Raw genomic sequence first — 23994 nt, forward strand, 5'->3', positions numbered from 1 at the left:
TTGAAGATATAAATCACATTCTTTAAGTAAAAATATATAAGCTGATAAATACAAATGATATATCTTTTTAAATAATTTTAACAACTCACTTAGAGCTGATTAAGACTAAAGGTTTGAATTACTAGTTGACAAGAAAAGCAATGCCAGAACTTCCGCAATTAGTTCAAGTTAGAATTGGATGAAAATTACTTGATGAAGCAAATAATTTGGATATATTAAAATACTGAGATGAACTGTGGAATAATCAAAAGAAAAGAAAAGAATTGTAGAGTTCAAACAGCAGCGCCTTTAATAAAGAATTTCATTTCATTTAAAATGAATGAGTCATTTATTTAAATATAAATAATTGTTAAAGTTGGACCTGGTTTTAATTAACTTAATCTTTGGGAGTGAAATATCATACTAACTATCTAACTCTATGGTCTTTGGAATCTGCAAGTTCAATCTTGCATTCAAAGCGCTCCCCGTGGATTTCTGTATTTAGCAAACTGGATCCAGTTGTTAATTCGTGGTTAAATTCCATCTCAGCAGCGTTGTTTTACAACGTTCCAAATATCGTTGCATTATTTTTATCTAACAATGCATATTTTAGCTAATAAAATTTAAATGTCACTAGTTACGTGCCCTAAGCAAGTTAACTAGGCATATGTCCTTAGGCTCTACAACCATACAATTTATCATTCAGGACCAAGAATGAATATCAATAGTGATTGTCTCTCTCATCACAATATCCAGCGTTTTTCTTCACTTTCGCGACTCACAAACTCCAGTTTTAATTTAATTTATTTAAAGAATGATGTTGCGTTGAGCCAGAAACATACCATAATTGGAAAGTTTTGGGTATCAAATTAACGATAACACTTCGAGAGTCTTCTGGCCTATCAGATTTCAAATATTGTCAATAAACGCTACCTTTTGATAGTTCTCTGTGGATACATTCGCAATTGCATTCAATTAGTCAACCCATTCAACACCTTCTTAAAATGTATGGTATATTCTACTGAAATCATATCAGACGGACTGCTTTAGACAAGTTATAAGAAGCCTAAACGTCAGGTATCATTCTCGGAGCCTACGAAATGCATACCAAAAGTGCGTGTCGTTTCTCTCTAACTTCCAGGTACAAGAAAATACAAGGAACTAAACTATGATTATTTATTTTTAAAAAAAACTCTTCTTCTTTATTGGTACACAACTGCATCGCTTCGTCCATTTTGTGTAGCATGCGCGTTAGTATCTTTTGGGTATGTTTCAGATACCTAAATAGCAGTTCTCAGGAATTATTTACTGAAAAGATAGCGTCCACGAAGGGGATCCTTGCACTTTGAGAAACACCAAAAGTCATTCCTAAATCTGGTGAGTAGGATGGGTCTGACAGAAATTTAATACTGGAGTTAGCCAAAAATAAGATCACTACAGTAACACAGTGTCGAGATGCAGTATCTATATGACGTATGAAATTGCCAATTGGCATTCGTGTTCGTTTCTCAATTACTTTTGGCATAAAATATCTGTCCAAAGTACACCAAAAACTTCCTCCGATTTTATGTAGCCTTTGGGAACATAATGTAAAAATACCACTCCAAAAAATCCTAGAAGATAGCATACAGCACCTCATTCTATGCTATCTGACAATTTTTTCGGCGGTGGTGTGTTTCCATTATATCAATTGCCTTCTTGTTTGTGGGTTGAATTATTGTATATGTGATTAATCCAATTGTCACAAAACATTTGAAGAAAATGTATTCCTAATGATGAGTGATATCTGTAAAAGATGAGAAGTTAGTGATAGGGACTCGAGACACTTTTCAGTCTGCTAGACACACTTCTATTTTTTTTATTTGTTTTATTATGTTTTATTCTTTGCATTCTGGTTTGTTTCCATTAACATTATTATTATCCTTTGAATTAATATGTATGCAAAATGAATACATGGATCCTCGAATTTATTGCGCAGGCTGTCATTGCACCGCGAACGTTTAGTTTGTTTCTGCTTATCAAATAGATATCTGGAAACGTGCATTTTTAAAAATCCATATCAGTATTCTACGCAGTGTCGCAAGCCATACGAATTTGTAACAAAAAATTCTGATGATATTTTTCACAAGGAAGGTTGCATACATTTTTATGCTTGGATTTGTATGTATACATTTTTTCGAAACACCTTGTGTTTTTAGTAATCTACAAAAACCCAAAAACCCGTTACAGTTCTATAACGTTTTTATCTGGCGACCGAAGGTTTAAGGAAAACAAGTTAATTTCTTTTTCCCTTCTCACTAAAAAGGAAAATAAACTAAGAAAAGAGAAACAAAGGCGTGTTATTTTCCCTTCGCCTGTTCGAAAATATTTATTTATCAGTTCAACCCAGGAACCTTCCCTCCTGTCTCTCCCTTCCTCTTCTCAGTGTATTTCAGACATGCACACGGTCATTGTTGATAAACTAAAAATACAATAGGTTGGTTTTGTTGCATTATGCAGTTCGAAACAGCACAAGATCAGGACACCAATACAGACTTCATGTTGCATTGAATAGCTTTCCGGTGGGGAGCAATTGTTGCACGGCGTTTTTGCGTGTGCGTGGGACTTCTCCAGCATGAAAACAGGGTTGCCAGTCATTTGTTTTCTACAATATTTTTTCGTAAAAATATATGATTTTTCCCTACTTTTGGAAACACTGCTTTCCTGAGAGATCTCATATGAGTCGCAGTGTTACAGAATATGAAAGCGTGGCTTTTGACAAATCCAACGGGGTATAAATCATTACCCTGCTACAATATCTCGAGTTCCACATGAGCATTCAATGCAACATAATTTATGACATGCAACATTATTTATGCAACATTCAATGCAACATGTGCAGAAATAACACTACTTTCTCTATATAAGAGTGTTTCACGTATTATTTTTTTCTTAGTACTTGCCTGCTACAATTTTGCGATACTTGCAAAATAGCCCAGCGCACATTTTCCAGTATTTTTCTAAAGCATGAAAGCAGTGTTTTTGCAATATTTTTCGTAAAAATAGGTGAAGTTTCCCTACTTTTGGTAACACTACGATTCTGAGGGACACTATATGAGTCCGAGTGTTACGGAATGTGAAAGTGTGGTCCTTGGAAAATTCAACGGTGTATAAACCATCACACTGCTGCAATTGTGGAACAAGTTCTACTTCTTTAAGCAAAACTATCCAATTTTCACAAAAAATCTATTAATTCTAAGGGTTAACTAACGAAAAATTTATGGCACCAGTTTAATTTTAAATTGAGAAGCTTACAAACATAATCTGAATATTGACTACGAGTAAGCTAATTTTTTTCTGGGTATCTATTTTCAAATTAAATGTTAAGCAAGTTTCCTTTCTATTCTCATTGTTGAAATCTCTAAGTTTTAAACTTTCGTTTACACGTTGTTTTGTAGATTAAGAAGGTTTGATATAACTTTCAATGTACTTTTAAATTTCAACACTATAATTTATACGAAAAGAAGGCTTAAAAGTTGTTTCAAAGTGCCCCTGTATGAGTGGGAAGACGGTACTTTTAAACTATATACATTATTATGAAATATTTCATACATTATTATAAAATATTTCTAAGCAAGAATTAAGGGAATATCATTTTGCACATTCGTACTAGAAATAGTCTTTATGTCCGTATATCGATCTTCCTCTTCCGATGAATAGTGACTTAATCTCGTAATAAACCACGAACTATATTATCTTACCTAATCTTCTTTCATTACAGTATATTGTGAATGACAAATTGCATTATTAAAATTATTTTTTGTAGAAGGATCGATAATACAGTAATTGAAACTATTATGAATAGTATTTCGTTATATGAGTAAAAAGAAGTACATGAACAGTAGTAAATTTCAATAAAAGAGACAGGAGAAAGAAAATATTACAGAATGAAGTAATAACGATGCGAAAATAAAGCATAATTAGTCAGATTAAATATGTTCACCATATTGCTAACTACAAACATAATTGAAAGTCAGTAACATTTTTCTGTTTTACGTATTGTATATAAGTTGTAATTGTAAATGTTCTATATTTAAACATCGATAATGGTGAAAACTTTTGATTGATGACTTACATGGATTATAATACTATAAGATTCAATAAAGATCAAGTCTTAAATGTGAAGTTAAAAAATCTTATTCTCAAAATCTGCAATATGTGTTTATATGCAAGCTCGAAGTTGAAAAATTATTTTAAAAATGGAGGTAAAAAGAAAGTAGATCAGGTTTCTAAAAGTAATTACAATTTAGTCAGTTTTATACAAACACTATTTCTTGTGAAGTTTAGTATAGATGCTGACAAAAAGTTAAACCATAGAAAATAACTACTGAAATTCACAAGATGATATACAGTATTTAAACGTTACTTACCGCAAATTTCCGAATATTCATCACTACCATCCCTGCAATCGTTTTTATTATTACACACGAGGTCATCATCGATACACTGTCCAGATTTACAACGGAATTGTGTTTCGCTGCAGATACGATTTTCTGAATCAGATATGGAAAGAATGTAACATTAATTGAGACAATTTATCAAAATTGAATACTTAATTGACAGCTTTAAACTTAATATAATGTGCTAATACACCCTGTTTCAAAAAGAATATACGTATTTCGAATTCATATATTTATTAAACTTTAAGACATGTTAATATGAAATTTTACACACATAATTGCGAACCTCTCAAGTTCAAATTACAGTTCACAGTTCAAATTACAGATGTTCAATATGTCCTCCGTCAGCGACACGAACAACACCACATCAATACTCAAATTTCTCCCATACTCGGGCAAGCATGTCTTGCGTTATGGCTGTACGGATCCGGTTTTTCAACTCTTAGAGGTTCTGTGGGAATGGCGGTACATAAACGTTGTCTTTAACGAAACCCCACAGGAAGAAGTCACTGGGTTTCAAGTCCGGTGACCGTGGAGGGCAGCTGAGACATGCTACGTCGCCAGTTCCTTGACGATCATTCCAACGGTTCGGTACAGTTTCATTCAGATATTCATGCACTTGGCGAGTCCAGTGAGGTTGTGTCCTGTCTTGTTGCAAAATGAAGTCGTCTTCGGGCAGCCTCGGAAACAACCAGTTTTGTAACATGACGAGATGCTGCTGACTGTTGACCGTATTTCTATGAAAGAATAATGGGCCGTAAACAGATGATCGTGATATCGCACAAAACACATTGACTTTGGGCGAATCTAATACATTTCAATGACTTGTAGTCTGTGGGTTCTGCGGGTAATGTGGATTCTGTAGGCCACAAATTCAAACATTTTTTTTTGTTTACCTGACCACTAACACCGAACGTAGCTTCATCACCGAACACGATGCGTTGTGCAAAAAATGTTATCATTGTCAATAGCATCCAGAATCTCGTTCCAATATGCCGCGTTTGTCATCAGGACGCAGAGCTTGTAACAGCTGTAACTTGTACGGTTTCATAACCAACACGCCAAATTTTTGTTGTCGACACTTGTAACTCCCGACTGGCACGGCGAGTTGATTTTGAAGGACTACGTTGGAAAGCAGTTTCATTCCGTGCAACATTTTCTTCAGGAATACGAGGGCGGCCAGGACTCTTTCCTTTACATACACATCCTGTATCTACAAACTGTCCATACCATCTGCGAATGTTCCACCCATTCGGAGGATCCATTTGGTACCCCAACCTGAAACGTCTTTGCACTGTAATCACGGAATTGCACTTCTCAAACTCGGGAATACAAAATTATTTCTGCTGCGGGGTAGCCATTTTAAACATATGATGGTTACCAAGCAAAACAGAAGACAACTGACATCTAGCGGCTATTAATATAAACTAGACTATGTATTCGTTTCTCCAACAGCCGAGCCGAGGCGCAGTGATCGATAGTTTGGACAAAATAATTCTTCGTAATACGTATATTCTTTTTTGAAACAGGGTGTACAGTGTTACAAATCTTTGTAATAGTATTTCTTTCAAAGTTAGAAATTTATCTCTTTTGAAAATACAAATGCATTGTTATTTTAACTTTAGATATAGTACCACTTTGAGTTATACTTCCGTATAAAAATGTTTTCCACATACCCGTGCATTGTAGGATGAGAAACAAATTGGAACCAAGTTGTAGATAAACACTTAAATTCTGTTTTGGCTGTTTTTTTTCTTACTGTTACACCAAAATATGCGTAACATAACATGAAAGAAATTAAACTAAAGTGTAAGCTCTTACACAATTCGAAGCAATAAAAGGACAGGGTGTTAGTAGCAGAAACAATGTTAGCGTGGGTTTTTAGTTATACATAATAAGTTGAAGGGTTTTTAAACATGTTGGAGAGTTTTCTTTATCATTTATGAAGAGTATTTCTTCATACCCTGTGCAAGATTGCTTGCTTCTTTGGTACCTTAAAGAGCTACGGAATATCATATATAATATTGTGGTTAAAGTAAAAATGTGTAACCATATATATATATATATATATATATATATATATATATATATATATATATATATATATAGTATTTAATAAAATATCAATAAATATCAACCATGTATTGATTAATCATTTGGTTAAAGAAGAACTATTATGGGAAGAATATTGGAATATTTAAAAAAATATATTCTTCAAGCAGCGCTGCAACATTGTAAAGTTGTGCATCAATTTGGAATAGGTAAATGGTGATTATTTGGTATGATAAATTTTATCAGTTTGTAATCTTTGAAGTCACAGTTAAAGATAGGAGGAAGTGTATGATGTAATTTCGTCTGGATGTTTTTAATTTTTAAAGTTCAATACTACAAACGTGATAGCCTCATCATCTGAGAAAAATAGAACTCGAGATATATTATTCATTGCCTTGCCATTCGTTATATCTTTCAAATAGTTGAAGCAAGTCTACAATTGGTTTCGTACGGAGGATGTACACATTTTATATGAGGGTTTTCACTGACAGAACTCTATTAGTAAATTACCATTTAAAAAAAATCCTTCATCTAACCAAATACATCAGAAATGAAGTTTATATTGTCGTTACAAAACTTATAAATGTTTAGTTTTCAATTTCCAAAAGAATAATTTCTCTTCATAAATTAAAGCGCATTACGATTCTAAAGTATACCTTGGTTTGTTTGTAGTTTCATCGCGTTTAGGTGAACTTGCTTTTCGAAAACGAAGATATTACCGACAAAAATGGTAACAAATTCTGCATCATTAATCAGAGAGATAAAACGTTTCTAAACCACAGAACAGTTAAGTATATACTAATTGTAATTAAAAAATAAATTCCGTATCACTTTATTGTTTATCAAGATGTACTATACAATGTAGAAATCAAAGCGAGCATTTCATTTGAATCTGCTGTTGTTAACCGAAGTAACCTCAACATGTCTTTTCTTGTGAACTGGTCTTCTCGGGCTAGCAGCCAAGTAGATACTGTTTTATTTTGCGACGTTTCGAGGGTTGACATCGTCTTCATCTTCAGGCTAATATGATCGGCAATAGAGTGTATAGAATCTGTACTTCATGTATGTGTGATTGGATTCTTATGATTGGTGCTTGAAATAGCGGGATACTACTGGTGTCCATGCTTGACTCAGTTGGAATCCTGTGTCTCTGTTAAGGTTCGATTTTAATTGTATGGTTGCAACAGCTTGTCTTGTACTCCTGTCCCAAACTCTTGAGCATTTTGCTATTATTTCGGTATCTGTGAATAAAATCTTATGTTTCTGTTTGATGCTACGCTCAACCAGCCCGGATTTTTCTGGTTGGTTTAGTCTGATGTAACTGTTGTGTTCTTTGCATTTGGCTTCAATGGTTCATCGTGTTTGTCCAATATATGATTTACCAGATTCACATGGAATGCCGTAAACTTCAGGAGTTGAAAGGCCCAGTTCGTTTGTGGTTGGTCGTAGTAAGTTTTTTGGTGGAGGTGTTTGTACTGTCATGATGTTGTACCTATCAAACAGTCTCTTGAGCTTTCCAGAAGTATTCCCGGTGTATAGGAGGCATATTGTGTTTTCCGTTCTTCATTCATAGTTTCTTCTGTATTTTTGTCCTTGTTGTCAGTGTCCTTCGTTCTGGTCCTTTTCAGAGCCATATTTATATATATCTCATTGTGTATCCATTCTGGAGCATGGCTGCTAGCCCGAGAAGACTTGTTGACAGTATGTCGCCAGGAAAGGTTAAGTACATAATTTATTTTCTTATAAAAATCGGTATCCATATACTTTAAGCTAACGCAGTCTGGCAGTTTCACTTTCAACGTTAATGTACCTTTCTACTGACACTGTCATGGTTTATATTTAATTAACTTCAGCGTGAAACACTCTTTCCAGAGGAGCCATGTATTTGGGCCATAACGTAATTGAGCAGAGCAAATTGGGAGAATGTCGGGGAAATTCCATCCAGAAATCCCCCATCACCTTTGTATCCCTCTGGAGAGGCCTCGGGTAAAAGCACACAATCCAAATGTGCCACCGAGAATATCATAGGGGATACAAAATGTGCGTACTAAGTATTGTATTAATATACACAATAGGTATGAAGGGAAAGTGTGTATTGGTATAGAAGCGTTTAACACTTATCTACTCCGTCTATCAATACAAAACTTGGTACACATATTTCCTATCTCCTATAGTATTTTCGGAGATACATTTGGATTGTGTGCTTTTATCCGGGGCCTCCTCAAGGGGTACAAAGTTGATAAGAAGGATTTCTGGATAGAATTTTCCTGACATTCTCCAAATTTTCCCAGTTCAAGTACGTTATGGGCCCAAATACATAGCACCCCTTGAAAGCTGGTTTCACACTGAAGAGAACAAACTATAAACCAGGCTTTCCAATGAACAGTGCTGATGTAATACCAATTTCACTGCGAGTCTACGATTTTCTTTATACTAACAAGCTTAATGGGGTCCAGGGACTTACTCCGTTGACAATGACACCGAATTTTTTGTACATGAACATACCTTTGTTATGTTTATTGAGTGGACTAGGTTTGTTCTCATGCCCGGATAACACGCTCATATCCGTTCCTTGTTCGGTATCATATAGGGGTGTGTGCTATGTCTGAAATTGCACATCCGTGTGCATTTCTTGTTAAAATTGAACTAACACTTGATTTTTGTACTTTCGGTGATGCTTTAAAATTCTAAGACGGTTGCCATTTCTCGTTCAACCAAATCAAATATGGCGGCTATCAAAGATGGCCGCCTGCGCGAGTGCACAGCACTGTCTTTAAAAGCCTATATCTCCCAAACTGATTGATCAATCTTCACGCAACAAACACCAAACGACGTACACTATAATACAGGTTTAAAACTTGGCAAGAATTATTACCGATCAATGCAATTAATAGCATGAGAAACAATTTTATTTCAAATTTTGCATATTCTTTAATGTGTTTTCCTTATATTTTTTTAAATAACAAGTAAACAGCAAATAATTTAGGGCAACATAGTGTACCTTTTAAACGAGTAATAAATTGTCTTTAAATTGTCATGTATATCATTCAGTTTGGTTTAGAAACAACGAAATTATAACAAATTAATATTGCCTTTTTTGCTTGATTTTCCCACATGAGTAGAGGGAGACAGAGACCTATAAGAAAACCAACCATGAAACCGTGATCTACTCTCCAAGACAAGTAGTTTGATATGTCGCATGCTATACCCTGACAGACACCCGTACTAGCACACCTCAAGTATATAATCATTTATTCAAAACTTCTTGGAAGTTCTAGAAATAGCCATAAAATTCTAATGGAAGGTTCTAGGAGGCTCTAGAGGCATACATGGCATTTTATAAACGTTGTGGAACTTTACGTACTTTTTCTAACAATTTAGAACTTTCTAGAACTGGTCCGAACATTCTAGAACTTACCCAAAGATTCAAGAACATTTTAAACTTTCTTAAAAGTAGAGTACATATGTAGGTTCTGCCCCACTTTCCCCCCCTTCCACCCCCTAACTACCAAAAAATTATGAAGCCGCCACTGACCATAGTACTTAAACAAAGTTACAGAGCGCAAAGTATTCCCATAACTACAATGTTAAAGTGAGATTGCATATGCTTTTATGACATTTAAAATCATAAAAACTTACATTTAAAAGAAATAATTTGTTTAGATCACTGTTCCTTTAATGAAAAAAAAAACAAATTTTATATATTTTTTTGGTGAATGTCGCCCCAGCCATCGCGACATCCTGTGAGCACCATCCATATATTTGTGCCCTCCGATTTCAAAAAATAAAAAAAAATGCATTTATCTTAGGTCCATAGGATTCATTTCCTCATTTCTTTTTATTTTTTCTAGATTTAAGATTTGCAAATCTATATTATCAGATTCTTCTTCGCATATTTGTAGCTTTTCAGTTTGTTGTCTTATTCGTTTTCGTAATTGTCTAATGCTATCATTTAAACGTCTCTTTCTTAACTTTAATTGAGATATTTTCACTTCTATAGCATCATTGTTCGATGTATTAACTAAGGACTCTAAGAAATTACACATTCTCTGTTGTGAAGAACTCATCAGAATGAAAGCAGCTTAGATATACATATTGTTTTATAGAATAAGAAATAAGTTGCATTAAAGCCAACGTTAACTACTTCCATTGTAATTCAGAAACCCATATGAGGAAGATTTTCCATGCAAGCTGCGTACGTGACTTACATATGAACATAGCTGTAGTAATAATGTAAAGGAGAACTTGTTTCTTTTAAGTCACAAGTTGCATTCCCTCAGGCATACATGTTTTTCTTTTCTTTCTTTTTAGTAGTCAAGCAGTATATGGAAAGTGTAGTAATAACAAAACCAAAACTGTCACGTCACGTTAGATAGTCACGTTATGCAGTTACAATTTTCTCTCTCTTCGCAGTCGAAAAACTTTTAAACTTTTTTAAACTTCTTAGTTGTAACGTGATGATTTTTACTTTCACGTGACAAAACAGGGTTGGAAACTAATTCTTTTTATCATGTTTTTCCAGAATTGTTAAAATTATGAATTAAGCTCCGAAACTTACAAATGAACTAGTACTAAATAAGGTAAACATGATAATTTTTTGGAAACCCTAACATCAATGGCGGCTCATGAGGGAAAATATCTTCAGATCGTTATACCTTCGTTGTTTATTAACCGATTTTCAAAATTCAAACGACAATCGATAAAGAAAAAAAATTGTCATTTTCTGAATGTGTTGCGGGTTGCATACCTCTAAGGATACTATTCCGAATTTGTTATATCTCCGTTGTTTATTAACCGATTTTCAAAATTCAAACGACAATCAATAGACAAATAAATATCCTATCCATTGAATGTCTTATAAATTGCATAACTCTAAGGATATAATTACAAAAAACTCTAATAAATCCCTTATTTATATATGTATCTTTAAAATTTAAATGACATTATGTTCTGTATATCCAAAGGTCTTAGTTTTTATAGTATCAGACTATAAAAACACTTAAAATTACAAGTTCGGATATTGATAATGAACACTTATACACTTAAAATTACAAGTTTTATTTTTTGGATTCATTTCTAAAGTAAAACTGATGTATTTTATAACCATTATCTAAATCTTTCAAACCTTCATACTTAACAAACAGCTTATACTTTTTCAAATCTTTCAATACTTGCTCAGTTTCATCATTATATCTTTGTGGTAATAACGTCTTATATTTTTCAACTAAATGTACTAAAACTCTTTGACCATAACGCTGTGTTTGAATCAATTTCCATAATGTTATCTCGTACGCTTTACCTTTTTCTAGCTCATCTATGCGAAGGAATCTCAATGCTTTAACATCATTTTTCTATTCAAATAATTAGCCATAGTTTATTTATTATAAGTAAAATGTTCGTTTTATGAGAAATTCATAAAACCAATCCTCATTTACATACATAAAATTTACATAACATTTACATACAGAACTCAACAGTTGGATAATTATCTTTTAAACCAGTGTATTTGATTTTTATTCCATCTTTAACGATCTCATCAATCATCTTATCTGTTAAGTGTTTTGTAAATCTAGGTGGAAGAAATACCTTAAACTCTTCACATTCAACTAAAATGCTCTTCCCAAACTTAGTTTTAATCTTTTCCATTTTCACAATCTTATATTCTGTATTTAATTCTATTTCTCTTAATCCAATAACCTGTTTTTGTTCAAGACTTCCAAGTTTATTTAAAAGCTCAATATGACTTGACATCGTATTTATTATATAGAAAATCAACGAACACTCTTCACCAAAAAATATTTAATCATTTTTTATCAATTTTGTTTATGGAAAAACTTTAATACATTTAACTATCTAAAACTCTTCTACTACTTTCTCATTCTTAGGGTCATATGTAAAGTTCTTTTGTCCAATTAAAATCGCATAACATATAGTATTAGCAGCCACAGCTTCTGCAAAATCTACTACAATCTTTATGTTTGTTCTCTCATTTACCGATACATTCTTCCTCTTACTACAATTAATCACATACATTGGTCTGTTATCTATAAACTCTTTAGGATCATAGTACATTTCGATATTGCCACATGTTATTCTCTTAAATGCAGTATAATCTTCGTACATCTTAAAATAATCCTTGTTAGCAATATCTAAGTTTCTTGATTCTTTTGGAAATACCTCATTCCTTCCATTCTTAAGATAGATATTCTTTACCTTACAATGATCAAACTTACTTGCATCTGCTGTTTGTTTGCCACTTCTATCAGTTTGGAACATTACAATTACAAAATCAGGCATATCAAATTGTCTAGAATTAAATTGAGTAGTAACATCAAATTCCAAGAAAGAACCTACAACAGTCTTTTGAACACATTGATAAGTATGGAATGAAAACATGATTTTAGGTTCTTTAAGAATATTCAACTTTAACTTGTTTTCATAATTAGATTCGTATTCAACAATAGGCATTCTTATCTCCATACTTTTTATTGTTATTTTTCCATCATGAGGAGCTGCTGCACCTGCTCCTGATCCAGTCCATTTATACAAGACATCGTTATTGTTGTTAGCTTTTGTAAATGTTATTCTCAATCCATCTTTCCACATAACCTCTTTATAATCACTTAAAAAGCCAGGAATTAATCTTAATGGATATAAAACACTAAAGTCCTTTCTTAGACCAAGTTTATCATCTGTTTCAAATCCTGCTTGTTTTAGATATTCAACTTCTGGTTTGGAAATCTTTAATGTTCCGATAGCTGTTGATGTTATTCCTGGTAGTTCGATTTTATCTATAATAACACCATGCTTTCTAACCTCAATTTGAGAAAAGAAGAATGGTAAGAAGTTATCTACAAGTTTTATAGTATCATTTGCACCAAATGTTCCTCCGACTGATGCACCAACAACTTCAAAAGTCATATGACAATCTGCTTTGTGTGGATGTATAAAGCCATCCCCCACATCGAAATCAAACTCAATATCTTTGTTAGCTTCATTCAAATTATTAAATGTTCTTGTGTTAGCTTTAAAGCTTTGTAACTCGTAACTCTCAACACTATCCATTTTTTATAAAGAAAATCTTGAAACAACGCTTTTATGGGATATACCCATAAAAGAATCATACATAATAACAATTAAATACTTATAATCCCCATCCTAACTTAACCTTAGCATTCATAGCAGTACCAACCCCAAAAGCAGCTAATCGTTCACCAATTGACGCATCACTACTAAATGCTCTTTTCCATGCTTTACTTTCTAGTTCCTTATCTGCAATATGTCTTGACTCTGTATCTTTATTATCTCTGTAGTATATATCGTGTTCTTTACAAGCCTCATCTAATGGGTTAATACCTTTATCACCTCTTTCTAATCTTTCTTGAAGCTTAGTTCCTGGCAGTTAACCCTCCAAGTTTCCCTGAAGGCTGGACTGTATCTTAATGGATCATAGGAGTTGGTCAGACTCCTCACCACCACACCCGTTCAGTCTCTGAGACGGCTCCATATTAGACTGACACTTATATTTTTATGTTGCATAATTCTTTCCATTCAGTTTTAAATAGCTTCTCTTTACTTCTTCGTTCTCTCATTCTAAGTTTATTTCTTTCTTTTTCTTTTTCATGCCAAATAGGATCTTGTTTATGTCGATGATAATAAGCCCTTCTTACTGCTCTCTTTTTATCCAAATCTCTTGTTTTCTCTCTGTTGAACGAATAAGCTCGAAGAACGTTAAGTATAATATTTTTATCAAATTTTTCAAGCACTTGCTGTTCCCTAATTCTTAAATCTTTTCTTGAAGAAACAGTTACTATCTTAATAGGTTCAATGGAGAATTTATCTATTCCAATAGTTCTCATGTGCTCGCTAACACGTTTAGGATTATTATTTCTAGCATCATCTCTATGAGAACCCATTCTTCGAGATAACCTCATCATTGTACTTCCAATATAAATTTTATCATCAACGCTATTTACGAGTTTATATATAACACCTTTCATATTTATTTTTTCTTAATCAACTTTATTATACTAATTCATTTTTTTTATTTTGCTAACTAAGGAGCTCGCCTGCGGATTATCCAATCCTAATCGTTATTACCATTGTGTTCGGTCATTACCCGAGTTCCCCCTAAAAGTTTCCTAATAGAGGTGGTAGATTAGGCTCTAAGGACGTTCCCGCAACAAGGTGTGTGTTGCCATGCTCTTTTCAAGCACGACAGCGGCCCAGTTGACCGCAAAATCTAAATCCTGGAATATGTAATTCAAATGGGAGTTTATTAATCAAATCATTTACTAATCCTTTCCCAAGCTTCTTATCATTCCAGAATCGTGGTGGTAATGTATTTAAGATCTTAATCAAATAACCTATACCTTTTGGATCATTAGGAATAAATTGTGAAAGCTTATTATTAATCATACTCACTATACCTACTTTCTCATTATAAAAGTTATTATTACCAGCTTTTTGTTCTCCATCTATAACTATTAACCGATCAATTAACTTTCTCACATCATCCATCCATATATATTCTTTAGGTATCTCTGTATATTGTTTAATTCCTTCACCAGTCCTTTTGGGAGTTGGAGGTAAAGATGGTTTAATATAATTATCCCAAATAGGCTTGATAATATTAATGTACTTAGAACCTCTATTAGATGCTACTTTTTTATCTCGATTATATTTTTGGAAGGCAGCATCTGATTCTATTATTATTTCCTTGTACTGTTCAAAATCATCATCATCATAATCTTCAATGGTTTTATTAGTATTCATCGTTAACAATTCCCATAGACCTTCTGTTCCCTTATAAGTTTTACCATTAATTATCAAATCATCACCATTCACTTTAACTTCAGAATTTCCTATCTTATTTATTATTTTTCCATCTTCTTCTACAGTTCTTATTCCAAACACACTATCATTTCTTTTACTATAATATTTCGTTGCAATCTTACCAAATGATTGCGCTGTTGTTAAAGGCTCTACTCCTTCAACTTTGTCTTTAATTTGTTTTCTCATTTGTTTTATTTCTCCCGTTATAGGCGTATCACTACTACTTGGGGAACTATCATAAGTTATCTTTTTAGGTATTTCTAGTAGACTAGGATCTATTGAAGCCGTCTTATGTACAACTGGAACAAGTTCAGTTATTAGATTTTTATTTTGTTCTGCTACTTCTTTGATCTCACTTCCCAAGTTTTGAATAGCATCAATTACAGGTTGTTCTTGTGTCTTAAATTTATCATATATACCTGCTCTTTCTTTCTTCCAAGATTTGAAGCCCTTTATCAAGAACTCCTTTAACTTGATATTCTTATTAATATCTTTCTCATCCATTTATTATATAGAAAACGAACAAACGTCAATAAACGTCAAAGAACATAAATAAACGTCAATAAACGTCAAAGAACATAAATAAACGTCAATAAACATCAAACGTTTAAGAAGTGTTTTATCTTGTTCCTATACTTGCCATTGTTTACCTTCCTTGTCATATCAATTACTATAAAACCATAATCATCTTGCCAACATTTTGAACATATCTCTTTAAATTTATCATAAGACATATCTCCTCCAACAAACTCATTATACACATGTTTAAGATTAGTATCATCTTGTCTGAATATGCATAGGAAGTTAACGTTATCTCTTATAAGCTGTTTAGGTACTTTTGAATATGTTTGTGCAAGATAGAAACAGTCTAAATGTCTATGCCTACCTCTTGTAAAGTAATTTCTAACAGTATCTTGATTTTCCAAAATGTAATCGTCAAACACTACTACAGAGTATTTTTCACATTCATCAATAGGTACAATAGAATCATTACCGCTTAAGAACGTTGCTATTTGTTTCTTAAACTTTAGTTCTGCCTTTTCAAATCGATCTTTTTACTGCTCATACTTTGGCTGATTCATGCTTTTAGAATATATATAGAAGTAATTATTGTTTAACCAACCTGGCTGTAATAAAAAATTAAATAACAAAAACGTCTTACCACACCCCGATGAACCTACGATAAGACAACGAATATCATCAGGTATAAGCTCTCCATTTCTTTTCTTAACTGTTATTTCTTTTATCATCTCTTTTACATCCCAATTAATAGTTTTCTTACTCATTTATTATAGAGAAAATCGACTTTTTTATGATCTTATATCTTTAAGTTGTTCTCTGATCTTAAGCAACGTATCTTTTATATATTCGTTATCCATTTCACCATTTAATGTTATTATCATCTCTAACTGTTCTTTAAATGAGTTAATACAAGTGACAATGGTTTTATATTCGTCTTTTCTTTTGCTTATGTTTAACTTAGAAGACAAACCTGTTATTATAGCACTTCCAGTTGCAAGAGACGTTGTTAATATCGAGTAAATTGTTACAGGTATAAAAATATTAATAAATCCAGTTGTTGCAGAAAGTATGACTGATAACGTGATCAAAGTGTAGTATGCATATTTAACAATTCGTAGTTTTCTCTTTTTCTTCTTTAAACTGTATTCTAACTTTTGAATAACATCTTCTATTAACTTGATTACTTTCTCTCTTGGAATATCTCTTGGTAAACCAAACTCATTCATTTATTATATAATAAATGGCTAAGGTATTTAAGTTAACGAGTGATACTTCTGTTTTAAAGAAGAAACTCCATTACGAATTAGACAACAGTAGCAACTATTTAAGTATAGGACTAGTTGGGTTTTACAGTACATATCTAACTCCAAACATAACAACAGAAAAAAACAGTTTCTCATATGGTAATAGACAAGTTTTTATACCAGAAGGTCAATATAATTTAAAATCACTTAATGAATATTTAAAATCTCAATCAATCAACATAACATTATCAGAAGATCATTTAAGAAATAGAGTTAAAATTGAAACTGATAGTAATGATGTTACAATTGGGAGTATAGGTACTGTCCTCGGGTTTAATGTTTTTGAAGTTTTAGAAAAGAACAAAACACATATTGGAAGTAAGTTGCCAAAGTTTCATCCGTTTGATACTATAAATGTTCACTGTAATATAGCAGATGGCATGTTTGTTAAAGATACAGAATATACACATAGGGAAACAGGAATTTTAGCATCATTCAAAACAAATGCCGAGTTCAAACATAATATTATTTACGAGCCTACTTATCCATTATTTTTCCCTATATCCAAAGACAAGGTTGACAATTTTGAGATAAGGATAAAAAATGAGAATGATTCCTTAATTGATTTTGGTGGAGCAACAACAACTGTATTTTTACAAACTAAGATTTTCTCTTAAATAAATAGGAAGATGTGTTCTATTAAAGGTTGTATGTTTAGTGTTCCTTATAACGAACTAAAGGATTTAAATATTGATCATGTATTAACAAAGAAACAACTTAACGATAAATCTAAGAAAATTAAACAAGGTAAAGGAATGGATTTAACTTTAACTACTGCACAAATGAAAAAGATTAAGAAAGAGCATATGGGTGGCTTTATCTTTACAATTCCAGCCATTTTAGCAGCTTTAGGTGCAGTTGGCTCATTAGCAGGTGGTGCAGCAGCGATTACTAAAACTGTACTGGATGCTAAGAAGAATAAACAAGAACTTGAAGAACAAAAAAGACACAATATGGCTATGGAAGAAAAGCAAGGAGCAGGTAAACCAAAGAAGTCAAAAAACTAAAACCATTGACCAACTTCGATATAGAGAGGTTGGTTAAAGAATTAAAGATAAAACAATTTAGAGGTGTATTTATGAGTGATGAACTTCCACAAAAACCCTATATAAATGAATGTGGTGTAGTTAACTTTGATAAATCAGAAAACATTGGTACTCATTGGATATGCTATTGGAAAGATAACAACATAAAGTACGTGTTCGATTCTTATGGTGGTGTTCCTCCTAAACAACTAGTAAAATATCTTGGTACCGAAAACTTATTTTACAATGACGAACGAATACAAGACTTTAGTTCAGTTATATGTGGTCATCTTTGTGTTAAGGTTTTAAATCTTCTAAATCAAGGGTATTCTTTTAGTGATGTTATGTATATGATTAAAAATGATTAAATATTATTAAGTTTAAGTACTTTTATGGTTTATATTCATAAAAGTTTTGTTTTAAGACAAATATGGAAGCTATACACAATAGATTTTTAGATTATTTTGAGAAGCATGAGGATGAACTAGATCCACTAGTTAGTTATAATTTTTATCAGTATTTTAAGTATGTTAGCGAGATAGACTTAAAAGATAAAAACAATGTATATGATGTTATTGATTTTTGGAGAATGTTAATACCTAAATTTTTGTATACGGAAGAAGAGTTGGTAAAGTTACGTCCAATAATTACCTTAAAGGAGTTGTTGTCAAATTATAGCTCTAGACCATTAAAATGTAATAACTGTGGTTGTAAGTCATTAACAAAAGGTAGGGGTACATATATTTGTGATAATTGTTCTGTAGCGAATGGTTTTGTTTACAGTACTTGTGAAGGAATGAGAGCTTGCGTAAGAAGACCATGGTATGATACTATAAAAAGATTTAAGTTACAGTTATCTCGTTTACAAGCTTTACAGTATAGAATTATTCCTGAAGAGGTGTTCAAGGTGTTAAATGATGAATTTAGAGATATATCAAAACATTTAATATCAACAAAAGATGTTCTAGAAGTATTAAAGAAAAACAAATACACAAAATATTATGATGATGTCTATTTAATACACTATCACCTTACCGATCAAAAACCATTAAACTTACAACATATGGAAGAAACACTTATAACCGACTTCGAAAACTTATACAAAACCTTTAAAGAACAGTATCCAAAAAGAGTATTGTTTATTAACTTAAAATGTGTATTATACTATGTGTTAAAAAAGCACGATGTTCATGTTGATATTGATTTTAAACATTCATCTAAACAAATAGAGATGTTAAAGAAATGTTTTGAAAAATTAGGTTGGACATTTTCTGTATAATAAATGAGTATGGATATATTTGGTAATATTAAAAGTAAGGTAAGTGATATTAGTGAAGAGCAGTTAAGGAATTTAGATAATGTTGTTAAGAATGAAGAATTTGAAAAATATAAAAGAGACACACATGAAAATTTAATGAGTCGTACAAATTTTAAATCTGAACTAAATAAAATTTTCACAACAAATTATAGATCGTGGATTGATTTTACACAAAAAAGATTAGTTAATATTACTAATGGTATTGATCAACAAGATGCTATTACGTTAAACCAGCTCGAGTTAGTGAAAAGCGATATTAACAACCAATTAGAGAACGATAGAAAACGATTTGAAGATGCATTAGAAACGTTACAAGACACGTACATAAAAAAAGAAGATCTTCAAAAGGTTAGGATGGATACTACTAAATTGATTATGCAGAAAGAAACTGTACCTCTACTATATCGATTAAGAGCTAAAAACGTTAAGGAGCCAATCTTTAGAATATTTAATCTCTCTAACGGTTACAAATTTCTCTATAATGGGAAAATAATGCACATGGATTTAAGTTTGGATAAATACTTTTTAGACATATATTTAGATGATACTTTGATTGAAAATATACCTTTTGATTTTAAGAAGAATGATATAATAACGATTAAACCAACTAAAAATTCGGCTATGGAAGAAGGTCAATTATTGTTTGTTGTGATGTATATAGAAAGAAAGCTTTCCTAAAGACGTTTGCTATATAATAAATATGGATATTTTTGGTAATATATCTAATGCTATTAATAAACAAGATCTTGTGACATTAGAACAGCTTGAATCAGTGAAAAAAGAGTTTAATTTACTTACAAGAAAAGAAATTTTTGAAGTTCCATGTCGATTGGCAGAAGATGATCTTGGGAAACCAGTCTTTTTTGTACATAATTTAGCTGCTGCCTACAAATTTCTTTATAGAGGTAGGTTAATGCATATAGAATCGAGTTTTAATAAACATCTTATAGACTTATTTTTAAATGACGTTTTAGTTGAAAGTTTTCCATTACACTTTAATATAAATGATCAGTTAGCAATTAGACCATCTAAAGATTCTGAATTGAAAGAAGGTAAGTTATTATTGATTATTATGTATGTAGAAATAGAACATGAAAACGAATCAAGTGATGATGATGATGATAACGTTAAAAGTATAGTATTAGGTAATGATAAATTTTAATTTTTTTTGTTGATTATCTATACAATAAATAATGATGATGTATTGTGTTAAGTGTAAGAAATCAACAGATACAAAAATAGATAACATTAGAATAGAACAAACAAAGAATGGAAGATATGTTAAGAAAGGTATATGTGTTGTATGTGGTACTAATAAATCCCAATTCATTAAAAACCCCGATTGACTATATGAAGGTGAAGGTATTAGAGAAGACATTATAGAAGAAATTCATAAACCATCTAGAAAAAATTATCCTAGGTTAAGTGTTATTGTTAAAGGTATAGATGATTTATGGCAAGCAGATCTTGTGGAAATGGATAGTGGTGTGTTAAAAGGTGTTTCAAAATTAAATAAAGGGTATAAGTATTTGCTAACGATTATAGATGTGTTTTCAAAATATGCATTTGCTGTTCCTGTTAAAGATAAGAGTGGTAAGAATGTTACAGAAGCATTTGAATCAGTGTTAAAAGTAAGAAAACCTAATAATTTACAAACTGATCAAGGTAAAGAGTTTTATAATAAAGAATTTGAAGATTTGATGGGAAAAAACAATATCAATCATTACTCAACATATAGTGGTAAAAAAGCTTCTGTTGTTGAAAGGTTTAACAAAACACTTAAACAAAATATGTGGAAAAAATTTACTGTTCAAGGTAATTATAAATGGTTAAAAATATTGCAAGGTTTGGTTGATGAATATAATAACAAAGTACATAGAACAATTGACATGAAACCTGTAGAAGTGAATAAGAAAAATGAGCATGTGATATTGAATAAAGTGTATAAGAAAGAATATAAACGTGTTAAACCTAAATACAAATTAGGTGATCATGTTCGTATAAGTAAGTCGAAAGGGTTATTTGAGAAAGGATATACACCTAATTGGTCAACAGAAGTATTTGTTATTAGTGAAGTTATTCCATCTAATCCACCTACATATAGAATTAAAGATTTAGAAGAAGAGGATGTACAAGGTAGATTTTATGAGCCAGAACTATTAAAGACGAAACATAAAGATGAATACTTGGTGGAGAAAGTGTTGAGAAAGAAAGGTGATAAAGTATACGTTAAATGGTTAGGATTTGATGATTCACATAATAGTTGGATAGATAAAAGTAATGTTGTAGTGTAAATATATAATGTCTTTTATGGTTATTATTCCATAAAAGATAATTAAGTTAAAACTTTATCGATAGCTAAAATCATGGTGATAAGAGTCTATTTGTATGGGTAAAAACTCTGAAAATGATTAAATAAACATTTTTATATAATAAATATGAGTACTATGGATAATTCTCTTAGCTTAAACGATATTTGCTATGAACAGATTAAAGATGATTACTGGTATGGTTTGTTTGGTGATTTTAAGTTGATTATAGATAAAAAAAACTGGTTACTTCAATGCTACTAAACTATGTCAAGATGGAGGAAAGAGGTTTGATCATTGGTTAGAAAATAAAGGATCAAAAAAGTTAATAAAAAAATTAGAAGAAAAGTATCAGTCTAAAAAAATATATTACATGATTTTAGGAGGAAGACAAATGATAATCAGGGGTACATATGTTCATCCAGACTTGTTCCAAGAAATAAAAAGATGGTCTCAATTGAAAAAAGATAATGATAAGTCAGGTTTTGTTTATATAGCAACTACCAAACAGCACCAAGAGAAGAGTATATATATAGTGGGTTATACAAAAAACCTTGAACAACGCCTAGATCAGTTTAATGAGTGTAGACTTGACTTCGAGTTATTTTATTATGAAGAAACGTATAAGACAAATGATGCTAAAAAGTTAGAGTCAATTGTGCATAAACAATTAGATGAATTTAAATATAAAGGTGAATTTTTCAAGTGTGAACTCAACACGATCAAAAAAGTTATAGAAGAAATTCAAGATGATGAAGTAATCGAAAAATTAAAAGGATTGGAGTTAAAAGATGAATAGGTGTAAAAAGGTAAAGGCAATGAGTTTTGGGCATCACTATCAGAAGAAGAATTGATTGTTTATATGATAGGTTATTATCTGATAATTAAGGTTAATATTAAATAATTAAAGTTACAACTTTTATAATATAATCATAAAAGATAATTAAGGTTAATATTAGATAATTAAGGTTACAACTTTTATGATATAATAGTCATAAAAGGTAATTAGTTAAACATTAAACAAACCATCTTCTGTAACATTGAACGCTAAATTCAATATACTACCTAAATCGGGATTATTATGATATTTTCTTATTATAACTCTCCAATTTACGTAATGTCTAAATAAATATATAAACTCTATAGAGAGGCGTTGAAAAATTGAAATGTTATGCCAATGAACTCTGTCTTTAAACTCTGCAATAAATCCTTCTGTTAAATTTTGAAATATTGAAATTATTTCCCAATCTACTTTGTCAGCGTAATCTCTTATAAGGTTTTCTGATAATTGTTGAGTTCCAGATAAGCGCCACCAAGAAACTTTATCTGCATGTTTTCGTATAAAGGCTTCAGAGAGTCTGCTTCGATAAGATATAGCATCAAAATCAACTTTATCTATAAACTCATTAATAAATTCTTCAGATAGCTTTTGGTTATACGATACTTCTTTCCAATCAACTCTATCTGCAAATTCTCTTATAAAGTCTTCTGATAAGTTTTGGCTTCCTGAAATAATCTCCCAATCAACTTTATCAGCTAATTCTCTTATAAACTCTTCCGATAACTTTTTCCATAAACATATTTCGCTCAAATTAACTTTCTGCAGATATTTGCGTATGAAATCTTCTGTAATGTGATCATAGTTATATTTCTCCTCATAATCATCATAACCAATAGATAACCATTGTTCATTAGTCAGTGAATCTAATATCTCATCAGACAAATCCATAACGTTTGCATAGAGAATGTTTTGTATAAGAAATGAGTTGTTTTCTTTAGTGGCTTTCTTAAACATACGATCTAACATACCTATGGATACGCTAAAATTTATTTTGTCTTCATCATTATAACCACCAATATCTAAGTATTTACATACACAATCAAATATAGGTTTGTAAGATAATATTTCCTTAGCACTAGTCATGTTTGTTTTTTATTCTTAGATTTTTAAATTTATTTCATTTTTTGTTGGTTTTCTATATAACAAATATGGAGAAAGAATTTGATTTATTACATGATAGACTTAAACTTATTCATCATGATCTTAAACTCTTAGCAGCACTAGTAGAGAAGCAAATAATGTTAAAGGAAAAAGAATTATTAATAATGCAACAAAAAACATCTGATTTGAGTAGTGATGATGAATATAAATATGGTAGTGATGATTATGATGATGATGATGATGAGGATGAGTAAGTTTACAAAAATGAT

The 23994-nt window shown here is 31.4% G+C and overlaps 1 protein-coding gene across 3 annotated transcripts in view; it reads right to left on the bottom strand.

Annotated features, from left to right (window-relative positions):
• LOC145681530 (uncharacterized) overlaps window positions 1–23994 on the bottom strand; it is a 196087-nt gene that overhangs the window by 73858 nt on the left and 98235 nt on the right. For all 3 annotated transcript variants that reach the window (XM_081753173.1, XM_081753174.1, XM_081753175.1), the window contains exon 7: window positions 4389–4511. In XM_081753173.1, the coding sequence (XP_081609299.1) occupies window positions 4389–4511 (123 nt within the window). The remainder of the gene's footprint in view (window positions 1–4388; window positions 4512–23994) is intronic.

This window comes from Thermobia domestica, chromosome 3 (assembly GCF_964235325.1).
Source record: "Thermobia domestica chromosome 3, izTheDome1.hap1.1, whole genome shotgun sequence".
NCBI classification, from domain to species: domain Eukaryota; kingdom Metazoa; phylum Arthropoda; class Insecta; order Zygentoma; family Lepismatidae; genus Thermobia; species Thermobia domestica.